At 43.8% G+C, this 15,431-nt stretch overlaps 1 protein-coding gene across 1 annotated transcript in view; it reads right to left on the bottom strand.

Annotated features, from left to right (window-relative positions):
• Positions 1-375: 375 nt before the first annotated feature.
• Positions 376-15,431, bottom strand: part of LOC136624341 (oocyte zinc finger protein XlCOF7.1-like) — a 41,454-nt gene continuing 26,398 nt past the window's right edge. Inside the window, exons 5-7 of the mRNA XM_066598276.1 lie at positions 15,352-15,416; positions 14,564-14,666; positions 376-2,776 (exon numbers count right to left, since the gene is read on the bottom strand). Coding sequence (XP_066454373.1) covers positions 1,239-2,776; positions 14,564-14,666; positions 15,352-15,416 — 1,706 coding nt within the window. The 3' untranslated portion in view covers positions 376-1,238. The remainder of the gene's footprint in view (positions 2,777-14,563; positions 14,667-15,351; positions 15,417-15,431) is intronic.

A 15,431-nucleotide genomic window follows, 5' to 3' on the forward strand; every position in this document is an offset into this window, starting at 1 on the left:
GACATTGGGACAAAGGATTTCCTGTCCTCTTGTATATCAAAGGCTTGCCAATTACACAAGAGAAAGGGGGGATTAGAACATTATAATTTACCCATCTCATCTCTTTATCCATCTATCTAGTATCTAACCATCTATCTATCATTAGAGTAGATTCAAGGGGCAAAGGTTGTCAGCTCAACTTTTCTATTGTCCTGAACGACAACTGATTGATACTGGACAGCTGGGGGGACACTTTCTCAATCTCTTTATATGACAGAGCGCTAGTGAAAATTGTGAAATAGGAAAGGCATTTACCAAGTATGTGCATCGCAGAAATCTAAGCATTCTCTATCTGGTACAGAACATATTTAATCAGGGGGAAAAAAAGTAGACCGATAAATTTAAAAACCTTTTTAATAATCCCGGCGATCAGCTGCAAATTGTCACACTAACAAGACAGACGTACCCAGGAAGACATGGTTCTTCTTAGACGCTTTTGAGTATGCCACATGAGAGCCTTACAGGAATTTGGTAGTAGATTTAATAGAAGACACAACAGAGGAACTCCTCTTAAGCACAGGGTTGTTTCCACCAGCTTTAGCGGCGGTGTACATTCAAAAGAAAACTGCCTCTAAGAAGTGAGTTAATCATCCTACTAACCATTGTAAACTCTGCACATTGTGCCTTCAAGATGTCTGAGGGATTACACTGCAATTGGGGCCTCTTAAAAAGCTGATAAAGCAACACCTACAGTCAGAAAGTCTACTTTGTGCAATGCAAGCAGTGCTTTAATCATAACCATAGAGGAAATTGCTTTAAGTAAAAGGGCGAATACCTCTAAAACAGCCTAGGTGATAAAACTCAGGTTCTCCGCTGTGTAAGTTTTCCATAGTCAAAAATGGCTGCTGCCACGTGTGAATTCTCCAATGTCTAACAAGATGTATAGCTAAAATATTTCCAATAATCTGAACATAAATGCCGGTTTTCCCCTGTGTGAGTTCTCTTATAGTTAACAAGATCTGCTTTGTCATAAAAATATTGACAACAGTCAGAATATAGAAATGTTGTTTCCCTTGTGTGAATTCTCTGATGTTTAACAAGATCCCCTTTATGGGTATTTCTCACATTCAGAACTTGAGAATGGCTTGTCCCCCATGTGAATTCTCTGATGTGCAACACGAAGTATTTTCCACATTTAGAACATGAAAATGGCCACTCTCCTGTGTGAGTTTTCTGATGTGTAACAAGATGTGATTTGTTCAAAAAACATTTTCTACATTCTGAAATGACCTCTTCCCTGTGTGAGTTCTCTGATGATTAACAAGAACTGATTTCTGAGCAAAACATTTCCCACATTTAGAACATGAAAATGGCTTCTCTGCTGTGTGAATTCTCTGATGACTAACAAGAACTGATTTCTTAGCAAAACATTTTCCACATTCTGAACATGAAAATGGTTTCTCTCCTGTGTGAATTCTCTGATGATCAACAAGACGTGATTTTCTGGTAAAACATTTCCCACATTCTGAACATGAAAATGGCTTCTTTCCTGTGTGAATTCTCTGATGATCAACAAGAACTGATTTCGTGGTAAAACATTTCCCACATTTAGAACATGAAAATGGTTTCTCTCCTGTGTGAATTCTCTGATGTCTAACAAGACCTAATTTCTGGGTAAAACATTTCCCACAGACAGAACACGAAAATCGCCTCTCACCAGTGTGAATTTTCAGATGTTCAACAAGGGATGATTTCTGGGTAAAACATTTCCCACATTCTGAACATGAAAATGGTTTCTCTCCCATGTGATTTCTCTGATGATCAACAAGATATGATTTTCTGGTAAAACATTTCCCACAGACAGAACATGAAAATGGCTTCTCTCCTGTGTGATTTCTCTGATGATCAACAAGACGTGATTTTCTGGTAAAACATTTCCCACAGACAGAACATGAAAATGGCTTCTCTCCTGTGTGATTTCTCTGATGTCTAACAAGATGTGATTTTGTGGTAAAACATTTCCCACATTCTGAACATGAAAATGGCTTCTCTCCTGTGTGAATTCTCTGATGTCTAACAAGATGTAATTTTGTGGTAAAACATTTCCCACAGACAGAACATGAAAATGGCTTCTCTCCTGTGTGATTTCTCTGATGATCAACAAGACATGATTTTCTGGTAAAACATTTCCCACAGACAGAACATGAAAATGGCTTCTTTCCTGTGTGAGTTCTCTGATGATCAACAAGACCTGATTTCTGCGTAAAACATTTCCCACAGACAGGACATGAAAATGGCTTCTCTCCTGTGTGAATTCTCTGATGATTAACAAAAACATGTTTCTGGGCAAAACATTTTCCACATTCTGAACATGAAAATGGTTTCTCTCCTATGTGATTTCTCTGATGATCAACAAGACGTGATTTTATGGTAAAACATTTCCCACAGACAGAACATGAAAATGGCTTCTCTCCTGTGTGATTTCTCTGATGATCAACAAGACGTGATTTTCTGGTAAAACATTTCCCACAGACAGAACATGAAAATGACTTCTTCCCTGTGACAACTGTTTCTTCTTTTACATCTCTTCTGTAAATGTTATGTTGCCTACTAGTCTGTGATGAATTAGAAGATGGAACCTCTATAAAAGGATCAGATGACAGATGTTTGCTGGGAAGGGCTGAGGGTACATCTGGGATAATGGCAGGCTCTTCATGTCTATCTTGTATGTTACCATCATCTTCCACCGTAAAACCTGAAAATATCAGATGTCCCTCTAAGCTCCTGATGTCGTCATCTGCCAAGAATAAAACAGATTTTAACATTACAATTATATCAATATTTTATAAAAATGTCTATATAAAATATTCATACAAATTGTGAAAAAGGCAAGTTACAAAAACCCTGTGCTCTTTTATGTATGAGGTTTTACTTACTTGAATAAGGGGTTTGCAGACATTAGCGAACCTCCTCAAGAATCCAGGTTAGCCTCTAAATTGTCACCCGTTCCTCCAGGTTTCTTTTGGAGAGTCGGTACCTTCTGGTGTTTATTCCATTAGCGTAGGACAATAGATACAATACAGGAGATGCAACTCGAGTCGGAGGGCTTACTGACTAATCTGCCACCTTTCATGAGCATATGACACAGAGACATGATAAAAGTATCAGGTACTTCTTAGAACTGGGGCGACCGGAGTCAGCGAGTGACATCCATGATGTGACAATAGCTAAGGCATCGTCAAAGTCCCAGGTACAAGAATGTAAAGAGTTTCTGCAGCGCAATAAGGACCTATTTACTGACCAGCCGAGTCGCACCAAGGTCATTGAACATGAGATTCTCACAGACCCCCAAGTAAAAGTTTGCCAAAAACCGTATTGAATTCCTGAGGCTAGTAGAGAGATAGTGTCTGCTGAAATAAAAAAAATGCTAGAACTGGGAGTAATCGAGGAGTCTAAGGGTGGATGGTCAAGCCCAATAGTGCTGGTGCCTAAACCCTCAGGGAATGGCGGTTCTGTAATGATTACCGGAAGCTCAATGAGATATCAAAGTCGGATGCCTACCCCATGCCCAGGGTGGATGAACTAATTGAGAGGTTAGGCCCAGCCAGGTACATTACCACCCTAGATTTAACAAAAGTGTATTGGCAAATTCCCCTCACAAAGGAAGCTAAAGAGAAGACAGCTTTTTCAACTCCAGATGGCTGTTTCCAATATAGGAGAATGCCTTTTGGGTTGAAAAATGCCCCTGCCACGTTTCAGAGGGCGATTGATAGATTGCTAGGTCCCCACAAACGATACGCAGCAGCTTACCTGGATGACATCGTAATATTTAGGCGGGATTAGGAGAGCCACCTCAGTAAAGTTCAGGCAGTACTGGACTCTCCCAGAAGAGCAGGTTTCTCGATAAACCAAAAAAAAAAAAATGTGCCTTAGGCATGGAGGAAGTTAAATACCTCGGCTTCATAGTCGGAAGGGGTTTGGTAAAACCTCAATGAAATAAAGTAAAGGCCATACAGAATTGGCCCCAACCCCTGACAAAAAAACAAGCAAGAGCCTTCCTGGGGATAGTAGGCTATTACCGATGTTTCATCCCTGATTTTGCCTCTATGGCAGCCCCGTTAACAAAACTCACGAAAGGGAGAAAGTCGGTAATGGCACAATGGTCACCAGAAGCAGAAAAGGCATTTGTAGAATTGAAACGTGCATTGTGTCAGCAGCCTGTGTTGGTGGCGCCTGACTTCAAGAAAGCATTTATAGTCCATACAGATGCATCTGATGTGGGTCTGGGAGCTGTTATGTCACAGGAGGTTAATGGGGAAGAACATCCTGTCATGTTTTTAAGGCGGAAGCTTACCCCCTGCGAGAAAAATTATGCAATAGTGGAGAAAGAGGCCTTGGCAATAAAATAGGCACTAGACGCGCTAAGATATTACCTACTGGGTAGGAAATTTAAGTTGGTCTCAGATCATGCCCCCCTAAAGTGGATGAGCAAGAGGAAAAGGAACAACGCCAGAGTAACAAGGTGGTTCCTGGCATTACAGGAGTTTGACTTTGAAGTTGAACACAGGCCAGGAAAAACCAATGGTAATACAGATGCAGATGCCCTCCCAAGGGCTTATTGTTTGATGGTTTGGGGCAGAGGGGGGGGGGTATGTAGTAGAGTGAGAGGTAAAGTGTGGGACGGACGGTATATATCGCAGAGACTACTAGCATCTGTGAGGTAAACCTGGTCCGTCTCTCACTCCAGTACTCAGTTCCACCTGGCCCAAGTAGGTGAGGTGCATAAATGGGCGCAGGTTGCAGTCTGAAGAGGGAGGTGTGCCCTGTGTGAGCAGCAGAGGCTTACAGAGAGTGCTGAGCTGGAGACACTGCACCACGCTGCTGGGAAGGTTTGCTTTACTTTGCCCTATTGGCATTTACAAAGACTTTTAGTGTTACTATTGCTGGACTGCTTATTTAAAAGGACTTTCCATGAACTTTCTGTTATCTGGAGAATGCCAGTAATTTTGTTTTGTTCATCAAGTCTGAATAAAGAAAAGACGCTCAGCATTTACTCGTGGCCAGGTGTGTTTCCCCCTGCATTGCTACAACACTCAGAGGTGAGGTAGATTCTCCTCAGTATATACACCCAGAGGTGAGATAGATTCTCCTCAGTTTATACACATAGAGGTTAGCTAGATTCTCCTCAGTATATACACCCAGAGGTGAGCTAGAATCTCCTCAGTAAATACACACAGAGGTGTGATAGCATCTCCTTAGTATATACACAGAGAAGCATTAGATTCTCCTCAGTGTATACACATAGAGATGAGCTAGATTCTCCTCAGTATATACACATAGAGGTTAGCTAGATTCTCCTCAGTAAATACACACAGAGGTGTGGTAGCATCTCCTTATTATATACACAGAGAAGCATTAGATTCTCCTCAGTATATACACATAGAGGTTAGCTAGATTCTCCTCATTATATACACCCAGAGGTGAGGTAGATTCTCCTCAGTATATACACCCAGAGGTAAGGTAGATTCTCCTCAGTAAATACACATAGGGGTTAGCTAGATTCTCCTCAGTATATACACCCAGAGGTGAGGTAGATTCTCCTCAGTATATACACCCAGAGGTGAGGTAGATTCTCCTCAGTATATACACCCAGAGGTGAGGTAGATTCTCCTCAGTATATACACCCAGAGGTGAGGTAGATTCTCCTCAGTATATACACCCAGAGGTGAGGTAGATTCTCCTCAGTATATACACCCAGAGGTGAGGTAGATTCTCCTCAGTATATACACCCAGAGGTGAGGTAGATTCTCCTCAGTATATACACCCAGAGGTGAGGTAGATTCTCCTCAGTATATACACCCAGAGGTGAGGTAGATTCTCCTCAGTATATACACCCAGAGGTGAGGTAGATTCTCCTCAGTATATACACCCAGAGGTGAGGTAGATTCTCCTCAGTATATACACCCAGAGGTGAGGTAGATTCTCCTCAGTATATACACCCAGAGGTGAGGTAGATTCTCCTCAGTATATACACCCAGAGGTGAGGTAGATTCTCCTCAGTATATACACCCAGAGGTGAGGTAGATTCTCCTCAGTATATACACCCAGAGGTGAGGTAGATTCTCCTCAGTATATACACCCAGAGGTGAGGTAGATTCTCCTCAGTATATACACCCAGAGGTGAGGTAGATTCTCCTCAGTATATACACCCAGAGGTGAGGTAGATTCTCCTCAGTATATACACCCAGAGGTGAGGTAGATTCTCCTCAGTATATACACCCAGAGGTGAGGTAGATTCTCCTCAGTATATACACCCAGAGGTGAGGTAGATTCTCCTCAGTATATACACCCAGAGGTGAGGTAGATTCTCCTCAGTATATACACTCAGAGGTGAGGTAGATTCTCCTCAGTATATACACTCAGAGGTGAGGTAGATTCTCCTCAGTATATACACAGATGTTAGCTAGATTCCCCTCAGTGTATACACACAGAGGTGAGGTAGATTCTCCTCAGTATATACACATAGAGGTTAGCTAGATTCTCCTCAGTATATACACCCAGAGGTGAGCTAGATTCTCGCAAGTATATACACCCAGAGGTGAGGTAGATTCTCCTCAGTATATACACATAAAGGTTAGCTAGATTCTCGAAAGTATATACACACAGAGGTGAGGTAGATTCTTGACAGTATATACACAGAGAGGTGTGATAGGATCTCCTTAGTATATACACAGAGAAGCATTAGATTCTCCTCCGTATATGCACAGAGAAGCGTTAGATTTTCCTCAGTATATACACATAGAGGTGAGGTAGATTCTCCTCAGTATATACACATAGGATGAGGTAGATTATACAAATCATTTCCTTAAGCTTTATGTATCACAGATTTTTTCAAGCTTAGAATTGAATACTCAAGTTGTGACCCCTTTACTTTTCCTATGTAGGACCTAAAGAATGGTCGTTGCAAATTTAACACTTGTACGACACTGGGAAGTTACATAACAAAGGGGGTCACTTACTTTTTTTTTTTTTTTTTTTTTTTTTTTTTTTTTTTAAATACAAATTTTTATTGAAAGTTTTTCAAATAATATGATACATAACAATCTTGCAATTTTGCAACTGTCCTACATCTCCAAGTATAACGGGGTCGGTCCCAGTGGAGTAAGCACTTATTGCTAAGAGTACTATGAATAACGGGGTGAAAAACGAGTCCATGAGTTAAGTCTCTCATTCTTCAGTCCTCTATTTATCTCTTTGGGGACCGCTCCAGGCTCCATTATGTAGAAGATATGTATACAGTAACCTTTCAACAATAAAAGAACAGAGGTAGGGGGGGTTGGGTAGGAGTGGGTAGGGAAAAGGGGGTAGGGGGAGAGTATAGTGTGGTCGTAGTTAGACAACAGTGTCTGAGGTGCCATCGAGTGTGGCTACCTGTTAGTTCTAAGCCGAGTGGAAAGAAGGAAAGAGAGAAAGAGAGAAGGAAGGGGGCAATATCTTCTTCTTCTGTGTAGGCTTCCTGCGTGTTGGCGTATTAGCGCATTCCCTTCAGGAGTCATTTTGCCAAACTGAGTGGTCGGGACACCAGATTGAAGAGGTGGTCTCCTCGCCTCAACGCCCCAACGCCCGAGGCCGACCGCCCCAGACAAGGGCATGCCAGTGGGTATGTGGTGAAAGGTCGGGGGACCCAACATGAAAATATGCTGTACTGAGGTCTCCCCCGTCTATCCCAGCTGGTCCGATTGAGCTGTCAGTTATTAGTTTGGGTGTCTTTGAAATTGACCAGGTTGATCTGTCTCCAAGGGTGCCATGTTTTGATGAATGCCTCGTGTGTACCCGTATTCCAACTGTGTAGTTCCTCCATATTATATATGGAGTCAACCTTTGACTTCCACAGATCCAAAGAGGGCGGAGTGTTCTGTAGCCAGAAAGAGGGGATTAGGGCTTTAGCCGCATCGATGAGGAAGGCTAGCAGTTTATCTTTTAAGGGGTGGAAGTTCGCCGAGGGTTTCCAAAGGAAAAGTATTTCCGCTGTAATATGGAAGTTTGGTTTCAGTAAGCATAATGTTGCTTCTATATCCTTCCAATATGTGGCTAACCTCGTACATTCCCACCAGATATGGCAATATGAACCTGTAGCCGCATTGCACCTCCAGCATTTATCCTGGTCAGATAGTTTGTGTGTAAATAACCATTGCGGGGTTTTGTACCACCTGACCAGGATCTTGTAATGACTTTCTTGGAGTAGTATGCATGGCGAAAACCCAGAGGCGGTTTGCAGAATCAATTTAATATCTGTGGGAGTGAGGGAGATTTTAAGATCCTTTTCCCAAGAGGTTAAGAAAGCTGGCTTGTAGAGTGTCTCGGGATTTAGAATTTTATTTCGAATAATGGAGATGGATTTATTTTTTGGAAGGTCATTGGTTAATATTTTTTCGAATGGGGTCTCTGGTCTAGTAGACCTCGAAGATCTCAGGAAGTCCCTGAAGGTCTGAAGTATATGTGTTCTCTGTAGGAAGGAGAGGGAAAGCTGCGGAGCTAGTGTATCTAGGATCTCATCTGGCTGTTTGTGTGCTAATAGCTGAAGCTCCCTCATCTTCAAGGGGTCGAGCTTCTTCCAAAGATATCTATTATCTTTATCAAGTGTCCGTCCTAGGTATTTGCTTAATGTGCTCAATGGAGCCTCCGGAGAAACATTAGGGGCCAGGGTTGGCTTAAGCTTGTCCCATATTTCACATGGGCCTCGCAATAGGGGGTTAAAGTTTTTATCTCTGTACCTCCTTTTAGCGGGGTACCATAGATCCTCCATGAGAGTGTCTCCGTCTCTTCCTATGGTTAGGGCACGTAGCAAATGATCCCCTGTGGGGGATGTAAGGTCCATCCAATATCTTAGTTGGACCGCTTGGTAGAAGTCGTGGACGCATGGCAGTCCGATCCCCCCCTCAGTTTTCCTTTTAATCATGAGTCTAAAAGCTAAACGGGGTCTTTTCTGTCTCCAAGTGTAGCCGATAAAAGCTGACCGTAGAGCCTTGAAAAAGGACTGTGGAAGATGAATAGGTAGCATTCTCAATTTATACAGAATTTGTGGTAGGATGTATGTCTTAATAATGTTTTTCCTACCAAACCAGGAGGCATGTGGTATGTCGTATTTCAATAGTAGCTTTTTAACTAGGGCCAGTAGCGGGACGAAATTGGTGCTATAAAGATCTTCCAGTTTTTTTGTGATCTTTATTCCGAGGTACTCTATAGCTGTGTCCGACCATTCGAAGGGTGAGCTAGACTTTAGATGGGAGCATTTAGCGGGCGGGATGGAAACATTTAGAATGTTGGATTTGGTATAGTTAATCTTGAAATTCGATATTTTCCCAAAAGAATTTAGAAGGGTAATCAGGCTGGGAATGCTTGTTGTTGGTTCAGTCATCACAAACATAATGTCGTCTGCGTAGGCAGCTGTGTTTAGACTGGTCGAGCCTGCTTTTAGTCCCTTAATGTTAGGGTCTAACCTGACACTCCTTAGTAGTGGTTCCAAAGAGAGGATAAATAGGGACGGGGACAGCGGGCAACCCTGCCGTGTACCGTTTCTGATATTGAAAGGTGGGGAAAGCAAGTTGTTTACTTTTAACCTAGCATGCGGTTCCTTATAAAGGGAGAATATCGCCGCTATGAAGGGGGAGGGGAAGTTAAAATGGGTCAGAACCCTCTCCATGTAGGCCCAGCTCACCCTATCGAACGCCTTCTCGGCGTCTGTTCCGAGGAGCACCATCTCTATGTCCTTATTTTGTGCGTGTCTTATAGCATGGAGCAACCTATAGCAATTATCCCTGCCTTCTCTATTTTTAACAAACCCTGCCTGTTCCCTGTCCACTAGTTTGGGGATTAAGTTTTCTAGCCTCCTAGACAGAAGCTTCGCCCATAGCTTTACATCGGTATTAATAAGAGAAATGGGTCTATAGCTACCACATAACTCCGGGTTTTTATTGTCCTTGTGGATAAGTGTTATGTGTGCCTCCTGTGCTTGCCTGGGGAGTGGTTTGCCTTGCATAAGTGCGTTCATTAAGTCCTTCAGTTTTGGGGCCAGTGTCTCTTTGAAGGTCTTATAATAGAGTGCTGGGTATCCGTCCGGTCCCGGACTCTTTCCAGAGGGGCTGTTGGTTATGATATCCTTTACTTCCTGTAGAGTGACAGGTAGCATTAGGGAGCTAGCATCAGCTTCCTTTAATTTGGGGAGGTTGGTTGCGGCTATGAATGAGTCTATTTTCTCTAAAGTGTCTTTGGGGTTTATGGGTGTCTCTGATTCATTTAAGTTGTAAAGGTCAGCGTAGTATCTTTGGAAGACCTCCGCAATTTCTTTCGATGACGTTGCGGATTTCCCCGTGTGATCTGTAATTGAAGTGATATGGTTCCTAGTTTTGGCTTTTTTAATCATAGAGGTAAGCAACTTGCTCCCTTTATTGCCGTGAGCATAGAATCTGTATTTCAGATATAGATGTTTTTTGTTGAATCTTGATTCAAGCAGTCTTTTGAGCTCTCTTCTTAAATCCGCTAACTCTTCTGATTTATTTGCTACTTGGGATAATTTGGTGAGCCGTTCGACTGCCGAGATCTTATTTAAAAGTCGGTCTATTTCCGCTTGTTTTTGTTTTTTGACCCTGGATCCCAGCGAAATGAATAGGCCCCTCATGTAGGCCTTATGAGCCTCCCAGACCACTGGGAATTCCAAGTCATCAGTGTCGTTGAGTCGGAAGAATTCCTCCAACCCCTTGGTCAGGTTCTCCTTCTCTAGGTCTAAGTCCAACAGGGAGGTATTGAGCTTCCATACCCACTCTCTACATCCGTCCCTGATAAAACTCAGATCCAGGTGTATCGGAGCATGGTCAGATATTGTTATTGGTTCTATTTTGGCCCCTCTAACACTAGGGAGGATGCTCTGGGAGACAAAAAGGTAATCTAATCTTTGGTACGAATTGTGTACCTGGGAAAAAAAGGTAAAATCCTTTGTCGAAGGGTTAATTGTCCGCCACGCGTCCACGACCTTCGCGTCTTGGAGTGCTTTGCACAGTTTTTTGACTTGTCTCTGGGTGATCCAAGATCTGCCCTTCGACGAGTCCATTATGGGGTTCAGAAATACGTTAAAATCCCCCCCCAGCACAATTGGACCCTCTGCGAATTCCTTCAAGATATCAAGTTGATCAACCAGCCAGCTCACCTGATTTGAGTTAGGTGCGTATATGTTCGCAATTGTTAATTTTTGATTGTTAGTAGTCCCTTTCAGGAACAATACTCTGCCCATCTGGTCCGAATACGTAGCTTTTAAGGTAAACGCTATGGATCTATGGAAGAAGGTAGATACCCCTTTTGAGGCTGAGGTAGGATGTGTGCTATGGTACCCCTGGAGAAAGACCCCCCCCGGTAGGGGGTAGTGTTTGTCTGCTTTAAAATGTGTTTCTTGGAGGAGTAAAATTTTTGTGTTAAATTTTTTGACCAGCTGGGATACACTGTACCTTTTCTGAGGAGTATTCAGGCCCCGGGCGTTGAATGACGTGATCCTCAGCGGCTCCATTATCCTTGATGCCTCCATCTCAGAGCTCGGTCACTGGAAGCTGTCTTAGTATCAAAGAAAAGAGACAATGAGACAAATTGCAATTTATCAGATCTGGCTCTGGGTGGGAAGCCAGAAACAGTGTCGTCACCTCAGGTCGGTCCGTTTCGTCAGCGGGAGTTGTCTGAGTGTGTGTGCGATTCCGGGGGGTAGTGGAAAAAGGGAGGGAGGAAGGTTTAGGTAAGGTGATATATGAAAAATTAGAGAGAGAAAGATAAGAAAAGGGGGGGGGGGTTAAATCTAATTGCTTATACAAACAATGTACTATAGCACCAGTAACTTTCGGAACTATAGTATTTGCGGGTGAGTTCCTCGGTAAACCTCACGGGAAATTCCGCGGGAAAAAATTCCGGGGTCCAACCGCAAAAAAACAGGGTGGAACTAAGTTTAACTGAATAAACTATACGTTTGTTTAACGCCTGATCGGGGGAGCACGAAAAAGCGCTTGCTAGTGGGGGAGTTAAGAAAAGCTCTACCGTCCAACATCTATGAACTGCAACGTCCAACTTGGGTAACATCCAGCCGGGTTCGGAAAACGAGCCGCCTCAACCTTTTCCATCAGATGTTTCTATAGGGGATGAGAGAAATTCCTTTGTTCTTGAAGTGAACGTGGGATACCACTATGCCTGTTGTGGAAAAAACCGGATGCTCCATAAGGTTCAAGTGTCGTTTGTGTCCGGTTCGTCTCTTGGCTTCCTGCGCTGCTTGCTGCGTGGGGACTTTAATTGTGTGGATATCTGCCAGTTGTCCTGGGAGGGTAGGTGGGGCAGTGACGGCAGATCCGGCAGCGGAAGCCAGTTGGGGAGATCTATCGGCTCCAGGCCTAGGTGTTGCCAGCTATCTTGCAGGTCCTCAGGGGACCGAATATTTAATCTTCTTCCTTTATGGGTCACGCCTAACCCAAAAGGGAACAGCCATGCGTACCTTATGTTTTTAATTCTTAAGGCCTCCAGCAGGGGGCGCAGAAGCCTACGCTTGGCTAAGGTAGTAGGGGAGAGGTCTTGAAACAACTGTATGTCCGAACCTTCATAACGGATATTCCTGCTGCCTCTTGCTGCGTTTAGGATGGCGGCTGCATCCGGGAATGTCAGCAGTCTGCATAGTACATCTCTTGGGGGTTCCGATGGCGCTGGCTGCGGTCTTAGGGCTCTGTGCACTCTTTCTATTGAAATCTCTAGTGCCCTGTCTTCTCCCAGCAGCCCTGCAAAAATTTCTCCACAGACCTTATGTAGTGTCTCCGCAGCCCATGACTCTGGCAGTCCTTTAATCCGGACGTTATTTCGGCGGCTCCTATTTTCATAGTCCTCCTGCATAAGGAGCATTCTATTAAGCTGGGTGTGCTGGTCTTTGACTGCGGTCTCTAGGACCCTGGAGTGACTGGTGATGGTTGCCGTTGTGCTCTCCAGCTCCTCCACCCTCCTCCCCACACTCCTCACCTCCTCCTTTATGGCAGTCAGCTCCGTTAGTAGTGGACCCATGGCGGTGGCTAGCAGTTCCCTCATAAAGCCTTTTGAAGGGGGCTCGTCCTCCTCATCCTCCGATGAGGTATCTCCCCCCCGCGCTGTACTTGGGGCTTCAGCAGCCGCAGCTGCCGGCGCCATCTTGCCCGCTGCATGTGGGGAACGAGCGCTCCGTTCTTTAAAGAATCTCGGCATCTCGGACTGACCTCTGGCCGGGCGGGGGGTGCCAGTGTGTTCTCCGGTCTTCATTTTTGTAAGTTTCCCCATTTTTTCTTAATATTGCTACAGATAAGCGCTAGTTATCGTGCTGTAGAGATGGAGCGCCTGTACTATGCGGCCATCTCGTTCCGCGGTCAGGCTCCGCCCCCGGGGGTCACTTACTTTTGCACTTAGCATTGTATAATCAAATTGTGAATGTTTTAGTTTTCCTATTTAGGACCAAAATAATGGTCATGCCAAATTTTATGTTTGTACGACACCAGGAAGTAGGGGGTTAGTGGCCAGTCAGTGAGGGTTTTCATTTATTTATATTATATACATATATATACACACACACTAGCTGATAAACCCAGCTTCGCCCGAGTTAATTTAGTACAGGTGTTTACATGTTGTTTGCCGGGAAAATGAAGTCATAGTTACTTGCAAACCAAGGACTAAAATATGTATACATATATAGGAGTGTTACATTCTCCTCAGACTGTATGTAGCAATGTCCCTCTGCAGAATGTGCAACCCCTACCACTCTCCTCACATATTACTTTTAAAGGTAACAGCCCTTTTTATTCAAATTTACCCCCAGACTGGAGGTTGCAGCCCCTTCTTGGCCTTAGAGGCTCCATCCCTGCAGTGCATGGCCGCTTCCTTATGTACTTTATAGCCTTTCAGTATATACTCATAGAGGTGAGGTAGATTCTCCTGAGTATATACACACACAGATCAGTTATATTCTCTCAGTATACAAATCATTTCCCTAGGCTTTATGGTTTCTGAGAAAAGAACTATGTAATGTATGGCGGCTTTTCAGTTTTTCATGCTTAGAATTAAATATTGAAGTTGCAACCCCTTTACTTTCCCCATTGGGACATAAAGAATCATTGTGGCAAATTTCATGTTTGTGCAGTTCATACGTGTGTTATTAGTTACATTACATATGAGGTCACTTACTTTTGCACTTAGAATTGAATAATCAAGTTGCCACCCCTTGACTTTTCCTACTTACAACCCAAAGAATGTTCATGCCAAATTTCACTCTTGTACGACTCCGGGAAGTAATATAACATAGGGGGTAACTTATTTTTTTGCACTTAACATTGAATAATCGAGTAATGACTCTTTTTCCTATTTTCGACCGAAAAAATCGTTGTGCCAAATTTCATGTTTGTCCGACATCGGGAAGTTAGAGAACTAGTGGCAAATCAGTCAGTCAGTGAGGGCTTTTGCCTTTATATATATATAGATTTTGGCTGAATAAGGGAATATACAGCTGAAAACCCCGACAACACAGACTCTTCTCTACATGCAGTCTCACCTGGGGGGTCATCTGTATGAATCCCCTCCTTACACGGCTGATACCCCCTCACATGTGTCTCTGTAGCATCAATAGGGATCAGAACTTCCTCCAGTTTCACCAGCTGTGAAATAAATATTGTAAAAGTCATCACACAGTTGGAGAAGTCGAGTGGAAGGTTTTATATGGCCAGAAAAGGTCATTAATAGAGATGAGCGAGCATACTCGCTAAGAGCAATAACTCGATCGAGCATTGCCCTTAGCGAGTACCTGCCCGCTCGGAAAAAAAGATTCGGCTGCCGGAAGCGGGCAGGGAGCTGCAGGGGAGAGCGGGGAGGAACAGAGGGGAGATCTCTCTCTCCCTCTCTCTCCCCCGCTCCCCCCTGCTCACTGCCGCAACTCACCGCTCACCAGCTCCAGTAGCCGAACCTTTTCTTCCGAGCGGCGAGATACTCGCTAAGGACAATGCTCGATCGAGTAATTGTCCTTAGCGAGTATGCTCGCTCATCTCTAGTCATTAATTAGTATGAGGAGCCGGATTGACATGACAGCAGTAGTGATCTGGGCCAAATAGCTGCAGGTCTCCTGTATAACTCCAACCTGTTGCTTCTTTGTTCCAATCAGAAGTCTCCAGAACCAGAAAATAGTGATAAGATGCGGAGATCTAATGTCTGCGGTCGGCTGTAATCCTGCCATCTCCAGCTTTCTCATTACACAAGTATCAATCATATAATAAGACTAAACACAAGACCTTCCCAGCCGTCCTACAGACCAGAGGGGAGATTTCATGAGACCTTCTCTCCATCTACCTGATCGTCCTGTGGAAGAAGAGGCCGGGGACAACTCTCCGCTGCTGTTCTCTTACTGGATCTACCTGCAGAAAACACAG

The sequence above is a fragment of the Eleutherodactylus coqui genome, chromosome 4 (genome assembly GCF_035609145.1).
Source record: "Eleutherodactylus coqui strain aEleCoq1 chromosome 4, aEleCoq1.hap1, whole genome shotgun sequence".
NCBI lineage: Eukaryota > Metazoa > Chordata > Amphibia > Anura > Eleutherodactylidae > Eleutherodactylus > Eleutherodactylus coqui.